This window comes from Ctenopharyngodon idella, chromosome 14 (assembly GCF_019924925.1).
Source record: "Ctenopharyngodon idella isolate HZGC_01 chromosome 14, HZGC01, whole genome shotgun sequence".
In the NCBI taxonomy this organism is placed as follows: domain Eukaryota; kingdom Metazoa; phylum Chordata; class Actinopteri; order Cypriniformes; family Xenocyprididae; genus Ctenopharyngodon; species Ctenopharyngodon idella.
In genome coordinates, this window is record NC_067233.1 from 22519837 (window position 1) to 22536475 (window position 16639).

General features: G+C 38.5%; 1 protein-coding gene across 3 annotated transcripts in view; it reads right to left on the reverse strand.

The window, feature by feature from the left end:
• Window positions 1-2474: 2474 nt before the first annotated feature.
• The window catches only part of frmpd1b (FERM and PDZ domain containing 1b), a 44803-nt gene continuing 30638 nt past the window's right edge, over window positions 2475-16639 (reverse strand). For 2 of the 3 annotated variants that reach the window (XM_051859971.1, XM_051859972.1), the window contains exons 7-17: window positions 16096-16200; window positions 15732-15827; window positions 14615-14740; window positions 14091-14210; window positions 12613-12749; window positions 12403-12529; window positions 11106-11198; window positions 10061-10243; window positions 9758-9929; window positions 8538-9542; window positions 2475-7876 (exon numbers count right to left, since the gene is read on the reverse strand). In XM_051859971.1, the coding sequence (XP_051715931.1) occupies window positions 5415-7876; window positions 8538-9542; window positions 9758-9929; window positions 10061-10243; window positions 11106-11198; window positions 12403-12529; window positions 12613-12749; window positions 14091-14210; window positions 14615-14740; window positions 15732-15827; window positions 16096-16200 (4626 nt within the window). In that variant the 3' untranslated portion in view covers window positions 2475-5414. The remainder of the gene's footprint in view (window positions 7877-8537; window positions 9543-9757; window positions 9930-10060; window positions 10244-11105; window positions 11199-12402; window positions 12530-12612; window positions 12750-14090; window positions 14211-14614; window positions 14741-15731; window positions 15828-16095; window positions 16201-16639) is intronic. The other variant, XM_051859973.1, reaches the window with a different exon arrangement.

Here is a 16639-nt window from a genome sequence, read left to right on the forward strand (position 1 = left end):
ACTTTGGCGAACTAGTCCTAGGTTTTTGGCTCAACCTCGATAACTGTTAAAAAGCTTTAAAAACTATATATTTCCTATGGTAAATTGCCTGTATTGGCTGTAAATGGTCTTTTCCATCTATGATGGAGATGGTTACAGACTTGCTAATTAAAACATAATACCTTTTTACGCATGTGCTTAAAGGCCTTAAAACGCTTGAACCCTGATAATTGCTGCTCGCAGCTACATATTTTTTTTATTATCCGTTCCTCGTCTTATAGCAAACAATTCTGTGCATGACATTATTTTATTTTTTTGTTTTTCCACCTGTCATTGAGATCAGTTTTCATTCATGATGCATCAGTTCCCAATTGATAAAATCAAGTAAATACATTTTTGTTTTGTTCTTACAGAACTGTCTCATTTGAAAAAGTTACACTATGACATTAAGAAATTCAGTGTAATTGACTATTTTGCCTAGTATTTGTGTCTTACATATTTTGACACAAATATCAGGTATATTATGGGTATAAATATTATGTATTATGCTTTTAACATGCTAACACCTGGCACTTGATCTGAGACATATTTGTCAAATCAGGTTGATAGACAGCACGGGAGGTGAACTACATTTTGGAACAGCTCCTACACTCTTAGGTGAAAAGGTTCTATAGGGAACCTTAAAGGGTTCCGTCAGGCACTTCATATATAGAGTCAAGAACCCTAGAGTTATATATAGAACCCCATTTTTTTCCCAAGAGTGTAATTCTATTAAAGCTGGATTCAATTAATTAGCAGTATATCAAAAAGTCAAGAAGACACACTGGTAGAATTCAAGTAATTCAAAACCTTTCTGATTTAATTTTGCATTTATTTTCTCTGAGTGCAGTTTTTCTTTCTCTTCAAGCCTTACAGCATTTACACAGTTCCCTTAACCGCTGTTGTTGACATAATGGACTCAATTATGTGAGGCTGAAGCTGTGCTCCTTCCTCAATTCTGCTAAAACAGAGTTAACCTCCGGTGGACAGAGGAAGACAGAAATGTCACCTTACAGGGTAAAATGGCATTTCAGGACAGATGCTTTAAGAGCTGCGTGGCAACATGTGGGTGGCTATTCCTTATCTGGGTTTGGAAGAGTGTGCTAGAAGATAACAGGTTGATGGAGGCAGTAGACGGACATTTAATTTGAATTAAAAACATTAATATTGAGGATAGAATATACAGGATAACATGCTATCTCCCAGCTAGAGTCGCCATATTGAATGTTACTGAATTTCTCCAATTCATTTGTTTACAAGTGGACTACACAGCTGCACGATTTTGTTTGATCACGATTCTGAATCGACAACCACACAAAATAACATGTAATTTACTAGGGGTTCTGACAGTCTATTTAAAAATATGTAATGAATTATTTGGTAACACTTTAGTCATTAATGAATAACTTATAAGTTTAATAATATTAATAAGTTATTCATTAATGATGGAACAGTATTCTAAAGTGTTACCAATTATTTTTGTAAAAACTGTTTTGAATTAATGATTCAATGAGACTTATAAAGACTTCACTTGTTTCATTGCTAGATGAATCTGCATTTTTGAGCGAATATCTTGAGTGAATGATTCAATGACTCACTCATAAAGACTTTTGTTTCATTGCTGGATGAATCAGCATTTTTGAGAGAATCTCTTAAGTGAATGATTGAATTGTAATCGACAGTCTTTATTTGAAACAAAGTTACTTTCAAATGGTGATTTACTTTATTTTGAACGCTACCAGAGACATCAGCGTTTATATCTGAACTATAAACTTTTATCACAGTACTTAATAATTTGAATTATTGTAACAGAAATAATAATACTGTGAGGTTGAAAAGATTGTGAAGCTGTTTGACTAAACAGTACATCTAGTTTGTCTAATATTTTTTGTAATAAATCACTTGACTGAGTGTTAAATTACATAAAGTACAGAGTTTCTTATGACGCATTTACAATTTTGAAGAGAAAAGGCTACAAAAATATCTTTCCGCGCTACTATATTTAGTCACTCCCTCTGTTCATAAGCCACAGATTACAGCGAGTGTGTCTGCCAGTAAACAGCTCCAGCACAATCCCATCATTCCCTCATTTTGAACTGTGAAATACTTCGACTGAGTTTAATCCAAGGTCTAATCTGTAATCTCCTCCTGTGAACTCAAAAGCAAATACAGTCTGACTGACAATTTACTGTTTAAGTAGGTGTGTTAAACTAGATGTAAGACTGTTAGAAAAGACAAAATATTGTAGCCTAAAATAACAGATGTGACAGTCTTTAGGAATAAAGCCCTAAAACATCTAAAATCACTCAGCGATTTATTTACATGCAAACATCACAAAACCTGTCAAGAACAGGTAATATTTAACACCAAAATTAAAAGAAAGATATAAGAAATTATATGGTTTCTAAAGAAAATTAAAAAGCCACACAAGAATAAAATGCATTAGTTCCACAGCATTTGTCATTCAAACTCAAACCTTTATTATCATGAACACAGTAGAGGAAATGCAAAACGTACTCTCGATTGTCCCTTCTCATTTCATCCAGATGTTTGCCTTCATATTCACATACAGCCACATTTAAGATTATTGTTTTGCACACTTTGATCTGCATACAACATGTCTCAATACATATGGTCCTTACAAGCAGTTTTTTTTTTTTTTTTTGCTTCATATTTGCTACAAATGCAATGGCAGTCTTCATCATTCATAGGACCTTCATATTACAGGAAGATTTTATACAGAAACATGTTTGCTCTCTGATGCTCGATATGAAAGTAATTTCTGTGAAAAGTATGAATGATAACAGATTACATATTAATCTCTTTCCTTCTCATGACTTTTCCCTTGATGCAAACTAGCTTTGTGTCTTCTGACTTGATAACCACAAGTGTCTGGCAGTGTGTGTGTGTGTGTGTGTGTGTGTTTGTATAATGGGGGTGGAGTGTCTAATATGGGTGATATTCTTGCCATCTGGAAGCACTTCTCTAATGTCAAGTAACTTAGTTAGAACTGAACAAGTATGATGTCATAATCCATCCAGTGACCTCAAGTTGGTCATGTGATCTGGGCGATTTAAATATGTATTCTGGGTGTAAGTTTCCCTTTTAAACCTGATCTGGAAACAGACAGAATTTTAACCCTTGACTGTTATACCACAAAATACTGGTCTGAGATCAGATCAGGGCAACTGAATCTGCTCGAGTACTCAAAATTCAGAGGATAGATCTTTGATGATCTCCCCAATCATATTTTTCTGAATAATGACAGCTAAATCCAAAATGAGCATTTTAGGACCTGAAACAAACTCCATGCAAGTACAGAAATGCACACATGAATGATTGAGAACTGCACTGCAAGTGTGCGCTTCCAACTAACATACTTAACATGTTCTGTTGCATAAACAAACCCAGGGGGCGATAGAGTTTCCTTCAGATGTTGGAGTTGTTGTTATTCTGCTAACTGGCTATAATAACTTGCTCAGCAAGATTCTCTTCAAACTGTTGCTCAGCCTTGACATTAGGCCGTTTACACTAATGTGCAATGGCACCCCTTGCAATGATGCTAAACAGGCAAAGCAACTTGTACCGCATTGTTTTTTCCGCAATGAAATTGAGCTGGTGTCATTAGAAGCATTTGCATTCACATATTTGTATGGAGTATGTTTCTGGCCTTCCTCAAAGATGATTTACACTAATGAGAAAAAATATTTAATGTATACTAAATATGGTGCTTTTCACTATGGAAGCTTGTTTCCGCCACAGAATAAAAAAAAAGATAATTGTGACTTTTTATCTCAATTCTGACTTTTTTTCCTCACAGTTGCGAGTTATAAATCACAATTGCGAGTTATAAATTCAGAAATGTAATATCTCACAATTGTGAGTTATAGTCAGAATTGTGTGATATAAAGTCACAATTGCATTATAAAGTTAGAATTGCGAGTTTATAAAGTTAGAATTGCGACTTTTTTTCTCGCAATTATGACTTCTTTTCTGAGAATTGTGAGATATAAATTTGCATTTGCGAGTTATAAAGTCCAGTTCTGAGGGGAAAAAAAGACTGACTTTTTAACTCGCAAATCTGACTTTATAACTTGCAATTTTGACTTTATAACTTGCAATTGTGTGTTATAAAGTCAGAATTGCGAATTTATATTATGCAATTCTGAGAACAAAAAGTTACAATTGTGAGATAAATGTCTCAATTGCCTTTTTTATTTTATATTTAGTGGCGGAAACAAGATTCCATAGTTCACCACTTGTAAAAATGAAAGGAAAAACATGTCCTGAACCTTTTTGTTTAAATGAACAAAAGGCAAAATAAATATATACTCTGCATTTGCATAATGATGCAACTGAAAAAACTTTCACAACGATCCTCCAAGATAAAATATAAGGCCTAAGTTTGCCAGGGAAGTCCTCTAAAGTGAAAATATTAGTGATTTACAACAAATTGAAAATTTTGATATGTATAAAATGTAAGAAAGTATAATACGTGGAAAATTTTGAATATAAATTGTGAAGCTTGCATAGTCAAAAATGAGGGACGAGTGAGAAATTGTGTGGTTTAGCTATCGGTGGGATTGGTCACAGGGTGCTACAGTAACATGGTGACAACGTTGTTGTGTAAACACGCCCCAATTGTGCTATTATGTCTTTGGACCACACCAATCTCTGTGGTTAACAGTCAGCTGAGAAGCCAATATAAAAACTAATGTCAAAAGCCAAACTTGACACGCCGACATACAATTACAAAAATCCCAAACGGACACACTTCTATTGCCATCAACTCTCATTCTGTATCGCAGACTAAAATCCTTTGGGATAGTCTGGTGAAACGTTACTGCATAAGTATTTGGGCTTTTTAGTGTTTTATCCCAGCATCTATTGTTAGCGGTTAGTGGAGTGTCTGTTCACTTTGTTCCTTCAATCTGTAAAGAGCAGCACAACTAAACTAAACGTGAAAAACAAGTGAAGCTTCATAACACTGTTTATCTCAGTTAGAGCAAGAGGTAGGGATTCACATACACCTAAAACAAAAAAAAAAAAACAGAAACAAAATGCAGGTATGGCAGGTTAGAAACCACGGTGCACATATACTGTATGTAAAAAATAAATACGTACTACAGACTGTACATACAACTGTTAGAAAATAGCTATGTCTGAATGCATAATTCCAGTACGTTTATAGGGAGACTTGGCAAGACAAACAGGTTAACATGTAACAGTTCTCACTTGTTAGTTCGCTAACTGTGTGTGTGTGTTCACGGCACTTACTATTATTTTTGTGTGCCAGCACACAATCAGTTTTTAGATGCCAGAAAGGCATCGCTACTTTAAGTACAATTCTATGCTCGCACTCTACGATCCCTTAAGCGGGTGCCGGAAGGTAAAGTTTAAAAGTTCAGAGGTACATTTCCATTGTCTATGTCTGGTGTCCGTGTCCGAAACAGCTGTGTGAGTGAGAAGACTGTTGAAATGAGAACAGTACACTGCTTGGCTAAGAGCCTGACACCTTCGCCCTCTCTTGTTGTTTCTACGGCGCCTACAAATTCCTTATACAGGTCCACGATCTCCTCAAGTTTCCCCAGTGCCTCATCTGCATCAATATCTCCATGACATCCTCCGCAATCCGAACAGGGAACTCGCATGCAGGTTGAGGCGAGCTGCACTAGGGCTCCAAAGCTGTTTCCGAGTGACAGAAGAGCATCGTCAGGTGCCCATCCTACCCGTGTGGCTCTCTGGCATCCTGATGCCAACCTCCGTGCCTCCGTCTGAACCAGGCATCTCTCAGTCTCTGAAAGCGAATGCCTATTCACATTGTCGTTTTGGCATTCCCCCTTGTGGGTTGGAGGGTGTACAGCAGAAGGTCCTTTCTTCAATACCAAAAGAAGTTCATCAATGTCTCGCTGCAAACAGGCATAGCCGTCTTTAAGCCCTGTACCTTTCTGACCGGTAACATAATGGCGGCCTTGCAGAAAGCGGAGCGGATTATCTATTGGTCCTTGGTCTAGGGACAGAGATTCCAAAGGTCTGGGTGGGATCAGGAGTGGACTGAGTTCTGAGGATGTGGATAGGGGACGAGGGGAATCTCTGAGTAGGGATAGGACATTTGGAGAGGGACCAGAGAGGGTTGCAGTGGAGGCAACAGGGGTGGGTTGAGGTGGTTTACTGATCCGGTTTCGACGGGAGAACTCGTAGACGGTCAGATCATCATCAAAGCCGCAGTTGTCCTCTGTATCTCCGCTGAAACAGTTGGCGTAGACTGTATGGCAGCCACATGCATCACGATGGGTAGGACTTACAGAGGATAGAGAGGAAGCATTGTCAAGTTGAATCTCTGAAGGGTTGCCTTTGTGTGCCTGAGGTTGTTCTGACTTGCAGGTCCCAAATTGCCGGTGCAACTCTGTGGCCTCTGTGGACAATTTCTGCCTCAGGTCAGGATGGCTTGATGACGTTGGAGGTTTCCCATTGGTGTCCTTCACGGGAGTTGGGGTCACTTCCTCCGGTCCATCTTTGAGCTTCACAATGACTACTTCAGCATCTTTCTCTTTCCAGTTAATCAAAGATGGTACTGAAGTGGCCTTGGGGGACACCTTGGATTCTTGATTCACACCTGTCCCATTGGTTGTCTTATTGCCTGTTGATGAAATAGTGTTGCTGAGTGCTACAGTCCCCAAGATCTCTTGGGAACGGGTGAGGTACCAGGGCATATCCTGAATTTTTCCACGCAAGGCTGTGGTAGACAGACGTCCGGACGAGCCTGTTCTACTGGGGAAACTAGTCCCAGTTTGAGCTGGATCTTCAGGAACAATATTTACAGACTGAACTGAAGGAGAAGGTAAGGGAGATGGAGATGGGGTAGGAGTGGTTGAAGCACTTGTCGGTTTGACTGTAGAGCTTTTAGCCTTTAGTTCAGTTCTTAGGTTCTCGTGGCTAAGAGAAACACCCTTACTCAGTGTAGAGGCTGGGGAGGTACTGGTACCACTGGTACCATTTCTCTGAGACCAGGGGTGTAGAGAAAGCCCATTGGGGGGAACTTTTGTCTTTTCCTCAGGTTTTTGTGACTGGGCATTGACTGCCTTTGAGTGTGGCTGTAAAACAATGAATGATGGCTTTGGAGGTATTGGGGGCTTTGTGTTCATCTGAGGGACTTTATTTTCTGTTTTTTTAGTTTCAAGAGAGTCTGATGACTGTTGCTGTAGAGTGCCCTTGCTGTCTGTTGTGATTTCCCCAAATTTAGTTGTTCCTTTGGCATTTGTTGGCTCTTTCTGACTTGGCTTAATGTCTTGACTATCAAGTTCTTCAAGATCAATGTGATTTGGAGTAGTCTTCTTTTCTAGACAGGCCGGGACATGGTCAGATATTCCATTTTGAGGTCTAGGTCCATTTTGAGGAGTCTCCAGGTCTACTAAAGTCTGTTGGGGAAGGGTAGCTTGGCGTACAGCTGTAATTAGTGTGGAAGACATTGGTGGTCCAGGCCCCGTGACTGGTTTAAACTCCATGGTGTCGGGCTCCATCTCCAGAAGGTGAGCATTTCGGCCAGGGATGTCCCCATTGCAGTGTTGGGCCTTCTGACCCATGGAGTGGTTAGCAGAGAAAGGTTTAGTCTCCACAGGTGTAGGTTTAGGGGGCAAAATCATTGAGGGCTGATGGACCTCCAATTCAGGGTTTTTAGACTCAGGGATCAGAGGGGTGAAATGGTTGGCAAGAGAAGGTTTTTCTTTGAGGTTCTCTGATGCGACACTGTCCTCCTCCTTGCTGTCTCTGAATTCATGAGCTTCTGCCTTGTCCACACTAGCCTTGATGTCATAAATACTAAGAGAAGGACGTATGTTCTCAAAATGTGAGCTTTTCTCTGCAAAAGAATAAGAGGTAAGAGAGACTTGTACATTTTATGGAAAAACATCAATAAAAACCTAGATATTTAACATTTCAAAGGAATACTCCAGGTTCAATACATGTTAAGAATTTGTGACAATATTGATTACCTTCAAAAACCTATTTTGTCCCATTTCTCGGCAAAAACCACAGTAAGGCACTTACGAGATGAACATACTGTTCTGAAAGTATAGCCATAAGATTTAAACATTATACATGTTTAGAATAATAACCTAATAACCTAACATTGTCTGTGTAAATTTATATCCAATATTTATTATGGACATAAACCATCTAAACCATCCCTGCTACTTTGACAAGAAATATGACTTTATGTAAAATAAATGCAAAAATAATTATTTAGACAAATTTACATTTTAAAAGAGAAGTGCCTTTAAAAAATACTAAGCTTTACATTTCTACTTTTAAACCCTCTGCCTCGTTTGCTTTCATTTCAAGTGCTTTACCATAACATAAAGTTTAGCTTATTTTTGGGGGGACCCAATCGAAACAACTTTCTCTGGTAATTGTCTCTATAAATGTTGTTGATAGAGCTTAACTTGTATTGAACCTGGAACATTCCTCAGAATACACAGAATGCACAAATGTTTTCTGGTAAAAATAGACCGTTCACTGACCTGTGAGGCCTTGCTCTGTGACGGGAGGGGTGAATCGATCTTGGGCATCATAAAATTCATCCTCAGATTCTGAAAAACTGTCTCTAGAGTCCTTCGATTTTTCAAGGACATTTGAGGGCACAGTTCTTTTTAGCACAGATTGTGCTATTATTTTTGAAGATGGTCCCTTTTGTGTAGCTTCATTTGTCTGGTTCTTTGGGAAGTTCTTTCCCTCTTGTCTACATGCTGGATGGTTGTGAATCCTGGTGAAGAGTGCCTGAAAGTTTACTCCTGCTAATTTAGCATTTATGCTGTTAGTGGTACAGGAGGCCAACACTGCCTCAAATTCCGCTGACATGGCGGAAATGCGACCGTCATTTCCTTCATCGTCATCGTCCTCCTCACTCAATGCATCGTCGCTGGCCGCAGGCGGACTTGGCAAGCTGTCTGACATTTGGGAGAGTTCAGAGAAGCACAGGCCTGAGTGACTATTGTAGGTCAGGTCACAAGGTCGTACGGGTTTGTTTGAACCGCCCCTCTCATGCAAACGCTCCGGTGCCTCTAGGAGGAAAGGGTGATGGACATCCAGACCTGAGGCCCCAGAACTGGGCTTCTCTTCCAGAGAGGCATCTATATGGCCAAGCCCACCAATGGCTGCCTTGATACTCTCCTCCAGTGCGTTCAGCGAGTTACTGGACAAACTGGAAAAGCTGCTGTTGATCCGAGGATCCGTGTACCATCCAGTCTCCAAAAGGGCGTCCATTCTCACGGCGTAATCCTCATTTCCAACAGAATCTCTCTTGCTTGCATCGTCTCCTTCGTCCTCTAAAAAGGGATGCGTTACAATCACTCTGACCCTTTCTGCCTCTGCTTCACTTTTCCCCTCGGCTTCCTCTCCTTCCTCCGTGCCATCATTTGTATGAGTGGATATAGTGTCCTCTGACAGCGGAGTGTCCAGCAGTCCCTCCATGGCGTAGTCATCCTCTGAACTGTCTTCAGAATCGCTCCCACATCGAGAAACATACCCTACACATAACAAACACATTAAACATTATTTATATTACACGTACACATTGTAGCCAATAAGAACCATGGTATTTATAGAAGCTCTTTGGAATACCATGTAAACATCAAGATAAATGGATTTCAGTAACATGGTATATTTCAAAGTAACACACAATCACTGTACTATAGGACTTTTTTGAGTAAATTTGAGTGAATATTTTGTCCAAATCTCCTACCTTCTTCTGCCGGAATGCGTCGCATTTTAGGTCTCGGTCCCCAGCGAAAAACATTGATGTTGGGGTCCACCAGCAGTTTGCAGTATCCAGCCAGGAGACAGGCCAGATCTTTAGCTGCTACGGATTCCATTAACAGGGCTATAGGCTGCAAGTTGCAGGAGAAAGAGATGGTCTGATAGTTTACATATATAGAAAGGGAGAGATAAAAACAAATTTCTGTCCCTGGGTGTTTATCCACACCTGTATGTTCTGAAGCTACAGTTTCAGCATTTTATTTTAATCTGTTGGCAGACGTGTACACACCTGGATGTCCTGCAGGTAGATCTTGACCATGCTGACTCTGTCGGACTCTGAGAGCACCTCTATTCGGGTGATGTAGTGGAAGTCAATGATGGTGGAGATCATGTTGAGCTGGTGGTTTAGTATTTGGCTGATCCCGTATCTCGCTCCCACCAGCAAACTCACCAACGACTCCCTGTCCTGCAGCTGTAAGACACACATTTCCTCCAATCTGACTCAGTCTAAACAAAAAAGTTCATCAACAAATCTTAAAGAGGCCATATTGTTCATTATTTTCTACATATTCTCCATTGTTGCAGCTCCTCTCTTCCCAGTCTGTCAGTAACGCTCTGTTTAGTTCCTGTCTCTATGAAGCCCCTCCTTCTGAAAAGCACAATGTGCTCTGATTGGTCAGCTTGACCAGTCATTGGTCATTTGGGAAATGTCCCGCCCCTTACCATAACCACCAGTTTCAACACACTACTAACTAACTCAACCAGGCCCCGCCCCTTTTTCTGCATATGAATTATTTAAATGAGGAATATTGTGAAGAAAACTCAAGACTACAATGGAGGCATTTCAGGGAGTTCATAAACAGACACTGATATAGAGAAGAACTCCCGCTGGAGGGACTTTTTCATGCTCAAACAGCAACATTACACACTAAAGATAGATGACCACGGGGAAAAAAAAGCATGATAGGTCCTCTTTAACTGAGGATCATTAAAAGTAGTCCAAAGTCCAAAGTAGTCGAATGAATCTTATGAGCCAGGTCTTTTTTATTGAATCACTCTCAGGCTTCAGGTCATTTAAAGGTTTATTTTTATGTCATTGCAAGTGAAGCTGCTATTTCATCCAAATCTCTTGCTCCCTAGAACCACCAGCTTATATAACATGCTTAAATGAATATCCTTAAAAATGGAAGAATGCTTGACAAGATTTTATCCAGCGTAACATTACCTAAAAAAAAAAAAGTCAGACGAGAGGAAAATAAATGCAACATATCTGTGCCCCGCAGATTTTGTTTGCTATTCACGCTGAATGTGGCAGATGGACAGAACTCTCTCACCAGCATGGTGGCGTTGTAGCTTCTCCCGCTGTATGACATCAGCTCCGCCATCTGGGTCAGATAAGCCAAACGGGCCTGAGATGCAGAAATCACCTGAAAGAGTGAGAGAGAGGCTCTTACAACTGTTGCAGTGATAGTATGTATGATGTGCACAGTATGCAAATTTACATTCGGCATTGAAAACTCAGTATATTTGTTAAAATGTGCAGAATATAACCTATATATATAAATAGGTTATATTCTGCACATTTTAACAAACATACTGGGTATATATATATATAAAACATGTATTAATCTGTTAATATGAATAGGTTTGAACACAGATTTAACTGCTGTAATATATATAACGTCTTTAAATAAATTAAATAAAAATGACTTCTCATAAAGAAACAAGAACATGGTAAAATTGTCTTAATAAAGCTATTAAAGTTATTCAGTCAAGAACATTAAGTGATTTTCTCTTTTTCTTTTATTTAATTAACGTTAATGACAGACAGCAGCAGGTTTATTAGGCTACTGTCACTTTAAGAGCGAATGCACGGATCCAATACACTGATACACATCCGATATTCTTCCAACCGTTTCATTCACTTAAGACATAACCAACTGTGTTTATGTGAATACTAGCCAAAACGGATATTTTGACATAACTTTGTGTGTATTTGTCTGTTCAAGCTCAGAAAGATACGAAAGAGAGCTCAGTTTAGTACTCGTGCGCTGTCTTGAGACGCGGCTTTCTGTGCGCGCAAAAAAAAAACAAACAAAAAAATTGAGCTTGAAAATTGAAAATTGAATTGAGCTCTCTTTCACGTTGTCATGCTTTTTCAGATTTTTCCATATGTCTGCTCTTCTCTTTCTCCCAGATATTTACATTTTTGAACGTTTTTTTGCAGCAAGTGTATGCCAACTTATGTCCCGCCGGGTAGATCAGCACGTTACAATTCAAACGTGCACATCTACAGCGCAGGACATCAGTTCTGACTGGATCTCTTCTCAAAACTCTCGTTTTTATTCGTTGACGAAAATGTCAATAGATTTTCATCATAGTTTTTGTCATTCAAAACTTGTTCTTATTTAGTTATCATCTTGTTTTCGCCAGTGAAAAAATGTTGTTGACGAAAAATAGGATGAAAATTATTAATCAACGAAATTAACACTGACTCTCATCCACAATGCAAAGGTGTTGTTAGGTGGTTGTTTACTGGAACAAGTCATTAGAGTTCTATGATATTTTATTCTAAAACAATGATTTGAGGCATCAATCTTATATCTAGCAATCATCTTATCGCACACACACCTTCTGCCGTGGTTCTAGCAGCGACTGGATCTTCTTCATGTGGTGGTTGAGAGCTTTCCTCAGATCTTTCTCTCTCATGTTCCTCAGCAGGGTGGGAGAGATGAAGCTCTCTAAACCAAACTCCTTACTGACACACAGACACACACATGCATTAAATGACTGTTTTATAATGTAGCTTGAGTATTTTTGAGTGTATCTGTGCGCTCTTACACAATGCTCTTAACAGATGCTCTTGTCGTCTGCCCGCAGCTCGCCAGTTTCTCATGCATGTGCAGAGCGGCTAGTCTCAGCGCTGTGTTACATTTCATCTCTACAGCATAGCGTTCCTGTAACACATCTCCCACACTCTACACACACACACACACACACACACACACAACAGGGTTACTATAGTTCAAGAGGATATTATGCCCTTTTACAAAGTATTCATGTTGTTTTTGTGCTCTACTAGAACAGGTATTTATGCTTGAATGTTCATTATTTTCCTCATATTCTCCATTGTTGCAGCTCCTCTCTTCCCAGACTGTCAGTAACACTCTGGGGTGTGTTTCCTGAAAGCATCCTTAACCAACTATGATCGCATGTTCTGTCGTTATCAGTATAGTTCAATGAGTTGGTGTTTCCCGAAACCATAATTCCAATGAAGATTCGCAAACTGCATCGCAAAGATGTTGTGGTTGGAACGTCAGTTCTCGAGCTGTGGTTAGAAACATAGTTTCTTGTTTGCATGAAAAAAATCTGGCACTAATTTGATCTCAAACAGATTCATTAAAAGAAGTTATTACCCCACCATCTGCGTGACATCATTAACCAGTGTGGTTGAACGGCAAATTTGCGACAATTCGGTTTCGAGAAACAGTCGTGACTAGCTGAGTTCTTCAACGATGCATCGTACTGTGGTAGTGAAGCAGCGAGTTACATCGATGTACGGGAAACACACCCCTGTTTATTTCCTGTCTCTATGAAGCCCCTCCTTCTGAAAAGCACAATGTCCTCTGATTGGTCAGCTGGATCAGTGTGTTGTGATTGGCCAAAATAAAAATGAATTCAAAACATTAATAAAACAGTAACAGTATGATACTAAAATAACACTGATACACACAGTGTTAGTTTTATTAATATTTTGAATTAGCTTTTATTTTTATGTTAATTTTAGTTTAATATTTGTTTTTATTTCGCTATGTGCTTTTGTCATTTTATTAGTTGTTTTTTTAAATACTACTATTTAGGTTTAATTTCTTGTTATTTCAGTTTTATTTTTTATTTATTTCCAATGAATAATTTTAGTGCTTCAACTATTATTTCAGTTTATTGCCAAGGCAACATTTCTCATTTTCATTTAGTAGTAGTTTTTAACTAATATTTATATTTAATTTTATTTCAGCTTTATTCAAATTAACAGAAATGTTTTTAGGGTAACACTTTGGTATGGGGAACACAATAGGAATACTATTAATTTACTGCTTATTAATAGTTAGTAAGGTTTAAGTATTGGGTAGGATTTAGGGACGTAGAATAAGGTCATGCAGAATAAGGCATTAATATGTGCTTTATAAGTACTAATAAACAGCCAATATGCGAGCTAATAAGCAACTAGTTAAAAGTGAGAATTGTTTCCCATACTAAAGTGTTACCGTTAATAAGTCTGCTTAAAGATGTGCTTTATTTCTATAATCAAAGTGTGTGACCTGTTGGAAGAGGTACTCAAAGGCCACGGGATCATCCTGCAGGAGGTCCATTGGGTCTCTGGGAATGAAACAGACCCTGAACAGACACCTGTAGTCGTGCGAATCCTTCTTCTGGACCACCTGAAAGAGCAGAAACATGACAGAGAAAATTACACATATCTGTAAACCTTGCATCAAAATTGCATTGTTGAGAGAGTGTTTGATGTTAATTGCATTATACAAGGCATTTTAGGCGTGTAATGTGGCATTGGTTGCTAAGGTGTTCTGGGTGGTTGCTAGGGTGTTGTTAGGTGGTTGCTAGGGTGGTATGGGTGGTTGCTAGGGTGTTGCTAGGGTCTTCTGAGTGGTTGCTAGAGTGTTCTATTTGTATTTGCTATTTGTCATGCTACGTATATTGCCGCAATTGTAAAAGATAGCTTCTTACACTTAGTATTATTTTGAAAGCATCGGAGCTACTGTCTCCATCTCCAAAAAATACACCCCAGTTAAGAGCATTGCTACTTTTAGTCATCAGTGAGCGGTACCTTCTGTATGAGCTCCTCCTCGTGCAGCAGCAGCAGTTTGGTGATGTTATATTGCTGTTCCAGCACCAGTGAGAAATGCTCAATAGATCGAATGGACAGCCGTTCTTTCAGAGTCAACACGATATCCTGCACACAGAGACAGCTTCAGTACCACATCCACACAAAGTCAGTATGGATTTGGAAGTTAGTAAGAAGTAAATGTAAAAGTCTTATAATATAAAGTAACAATGATTGGTGACGAACATGAAGCAGGGCAACTGCATGATGAAGCCTACAGAATTCAGTTAATGTCGCTAAAATTCAAGATATCGGGGCAAAAATGCCCCTGTATAAGTTTTGTCTCATAGTTATATAATATGATAAGCCTATAGTTAACAAATATCACACGAGTAACAAGCGCAATATCACAGTGCTGTTTTTGGCCCGAATAGCAGGAGTGCAAATGTGATATTGATTTTATACAACAGTTATAAATAGGAAGTTAATATTGTGTTATATTTTAGAACTGTTGTGCGTCTCTGAGCAACACACAGCGGTGCTTCTTTTCTGAATGGATCTGCATTTTGAGCGAATCAATCGATTCAATGACTCATTCATAAAGAGAACCATTTACTTCATTCCTGAATGAATCAGCCGTTTGAATGAATCAAATTAATGAATGACTTACTCATTTAGACATTTACCTCCACCTACTGGCAGTTTTAGTTTTTTCTAAAAGATTGTGTAATACAACTCTATGTTGAATCAAATTAAATATTTATTTCTAAAGCTATTTTTTATAATGTCTATTTGATGCTTTTCTCATTTAACACAATAATGACTTTAAATTATCTTTATTATTATTATCATCTTACTTCAATTAATTAATCGGCACATCACGTAAATATTAATCGCTTGATCTAAAATAAAATCTAAAATAACACTGCATTAAATCTTATTCATGTTATCTTTGCCTGAAATTAACATAAAATTGTATTTTTGCTAAATGCACATTTTCATCTTTTCACAAAAATAAGGTTAAGATCAAACAATAACTGATAGACCCCCTGCAGTACCACAGGACCCCACAGTACTGAAGATGATATTGAGTACAGAAACCAAAACAACGATCTCAAACCTTGACAGTGGTGGTCTTGTGAAATTTGAAGGCTTTAGTCTGGCCGTTCTCCAGGTACACCTTCAGAACGTTGGGCAGGAAGAGAAGAGAGTTTCCCTGCAAACAGTGAATAAAACATGGCTGTGTGAAAATACTGAACAGGAGAAAGTGCAACGCGCAATATGGCGGCATTAGTCCCACCTTCTAAATAAAAGAGCTGATTAGTAAAGTCTGCTATTAGAAGCACTGTTTGCTGATTTTGGCACGATCCGTTTGACGTAGAGTGTCGTGGTGATTTGTAAATGACAATAGGAATCAAGGCCCCAAGAATTGTTTTGGTTGTGGCCGGGGTTGGCTTGAGATTCGAGTTTGTGTGTGGCTTTACCTGAGTGTGTCCGTTGACCACCACCTCTTCTGCAAAGCGCACTTTAACGGGGTTTCTTCTCAGGCGAGCCCTCTTCTCTGCTGTTATGAATGAAGACTTGGGATTCTGAAAGCAAAAAGAAGTTTTCTTTAAATTCTGATACCTGTATGTGGGATTCAAGGAAATATTAGATTCTGAATTCTAGATTCTGAATTAGATTCCATTTAATAATTCTAGCTTTTTAATGATTCCATGACTGTTTTTCTGTAATTCTGAGAAAGAATAAATAGAAAATATTGGGAAAACTTTTTATTGCACAGTTAATGTACTGCCTTCAGTTGTCAAATTAAGCAGTAAAATGTTAAAGTCTGTATTGGTGGAAGAATTTAGACATTCCAGAACCATTAACTTTTAAATGACTAGTTTTCTTTTGTTAGTGTTGCCATTTGTTTAGTATGTATTTGAGCATATTGTTGTTATGACTCTATATTATTGCTACTCTGAACCAGTGTTTTAGTTTATTATAGTTTTATTAATATTTTGAATTAGCTTATTTTTATATTTT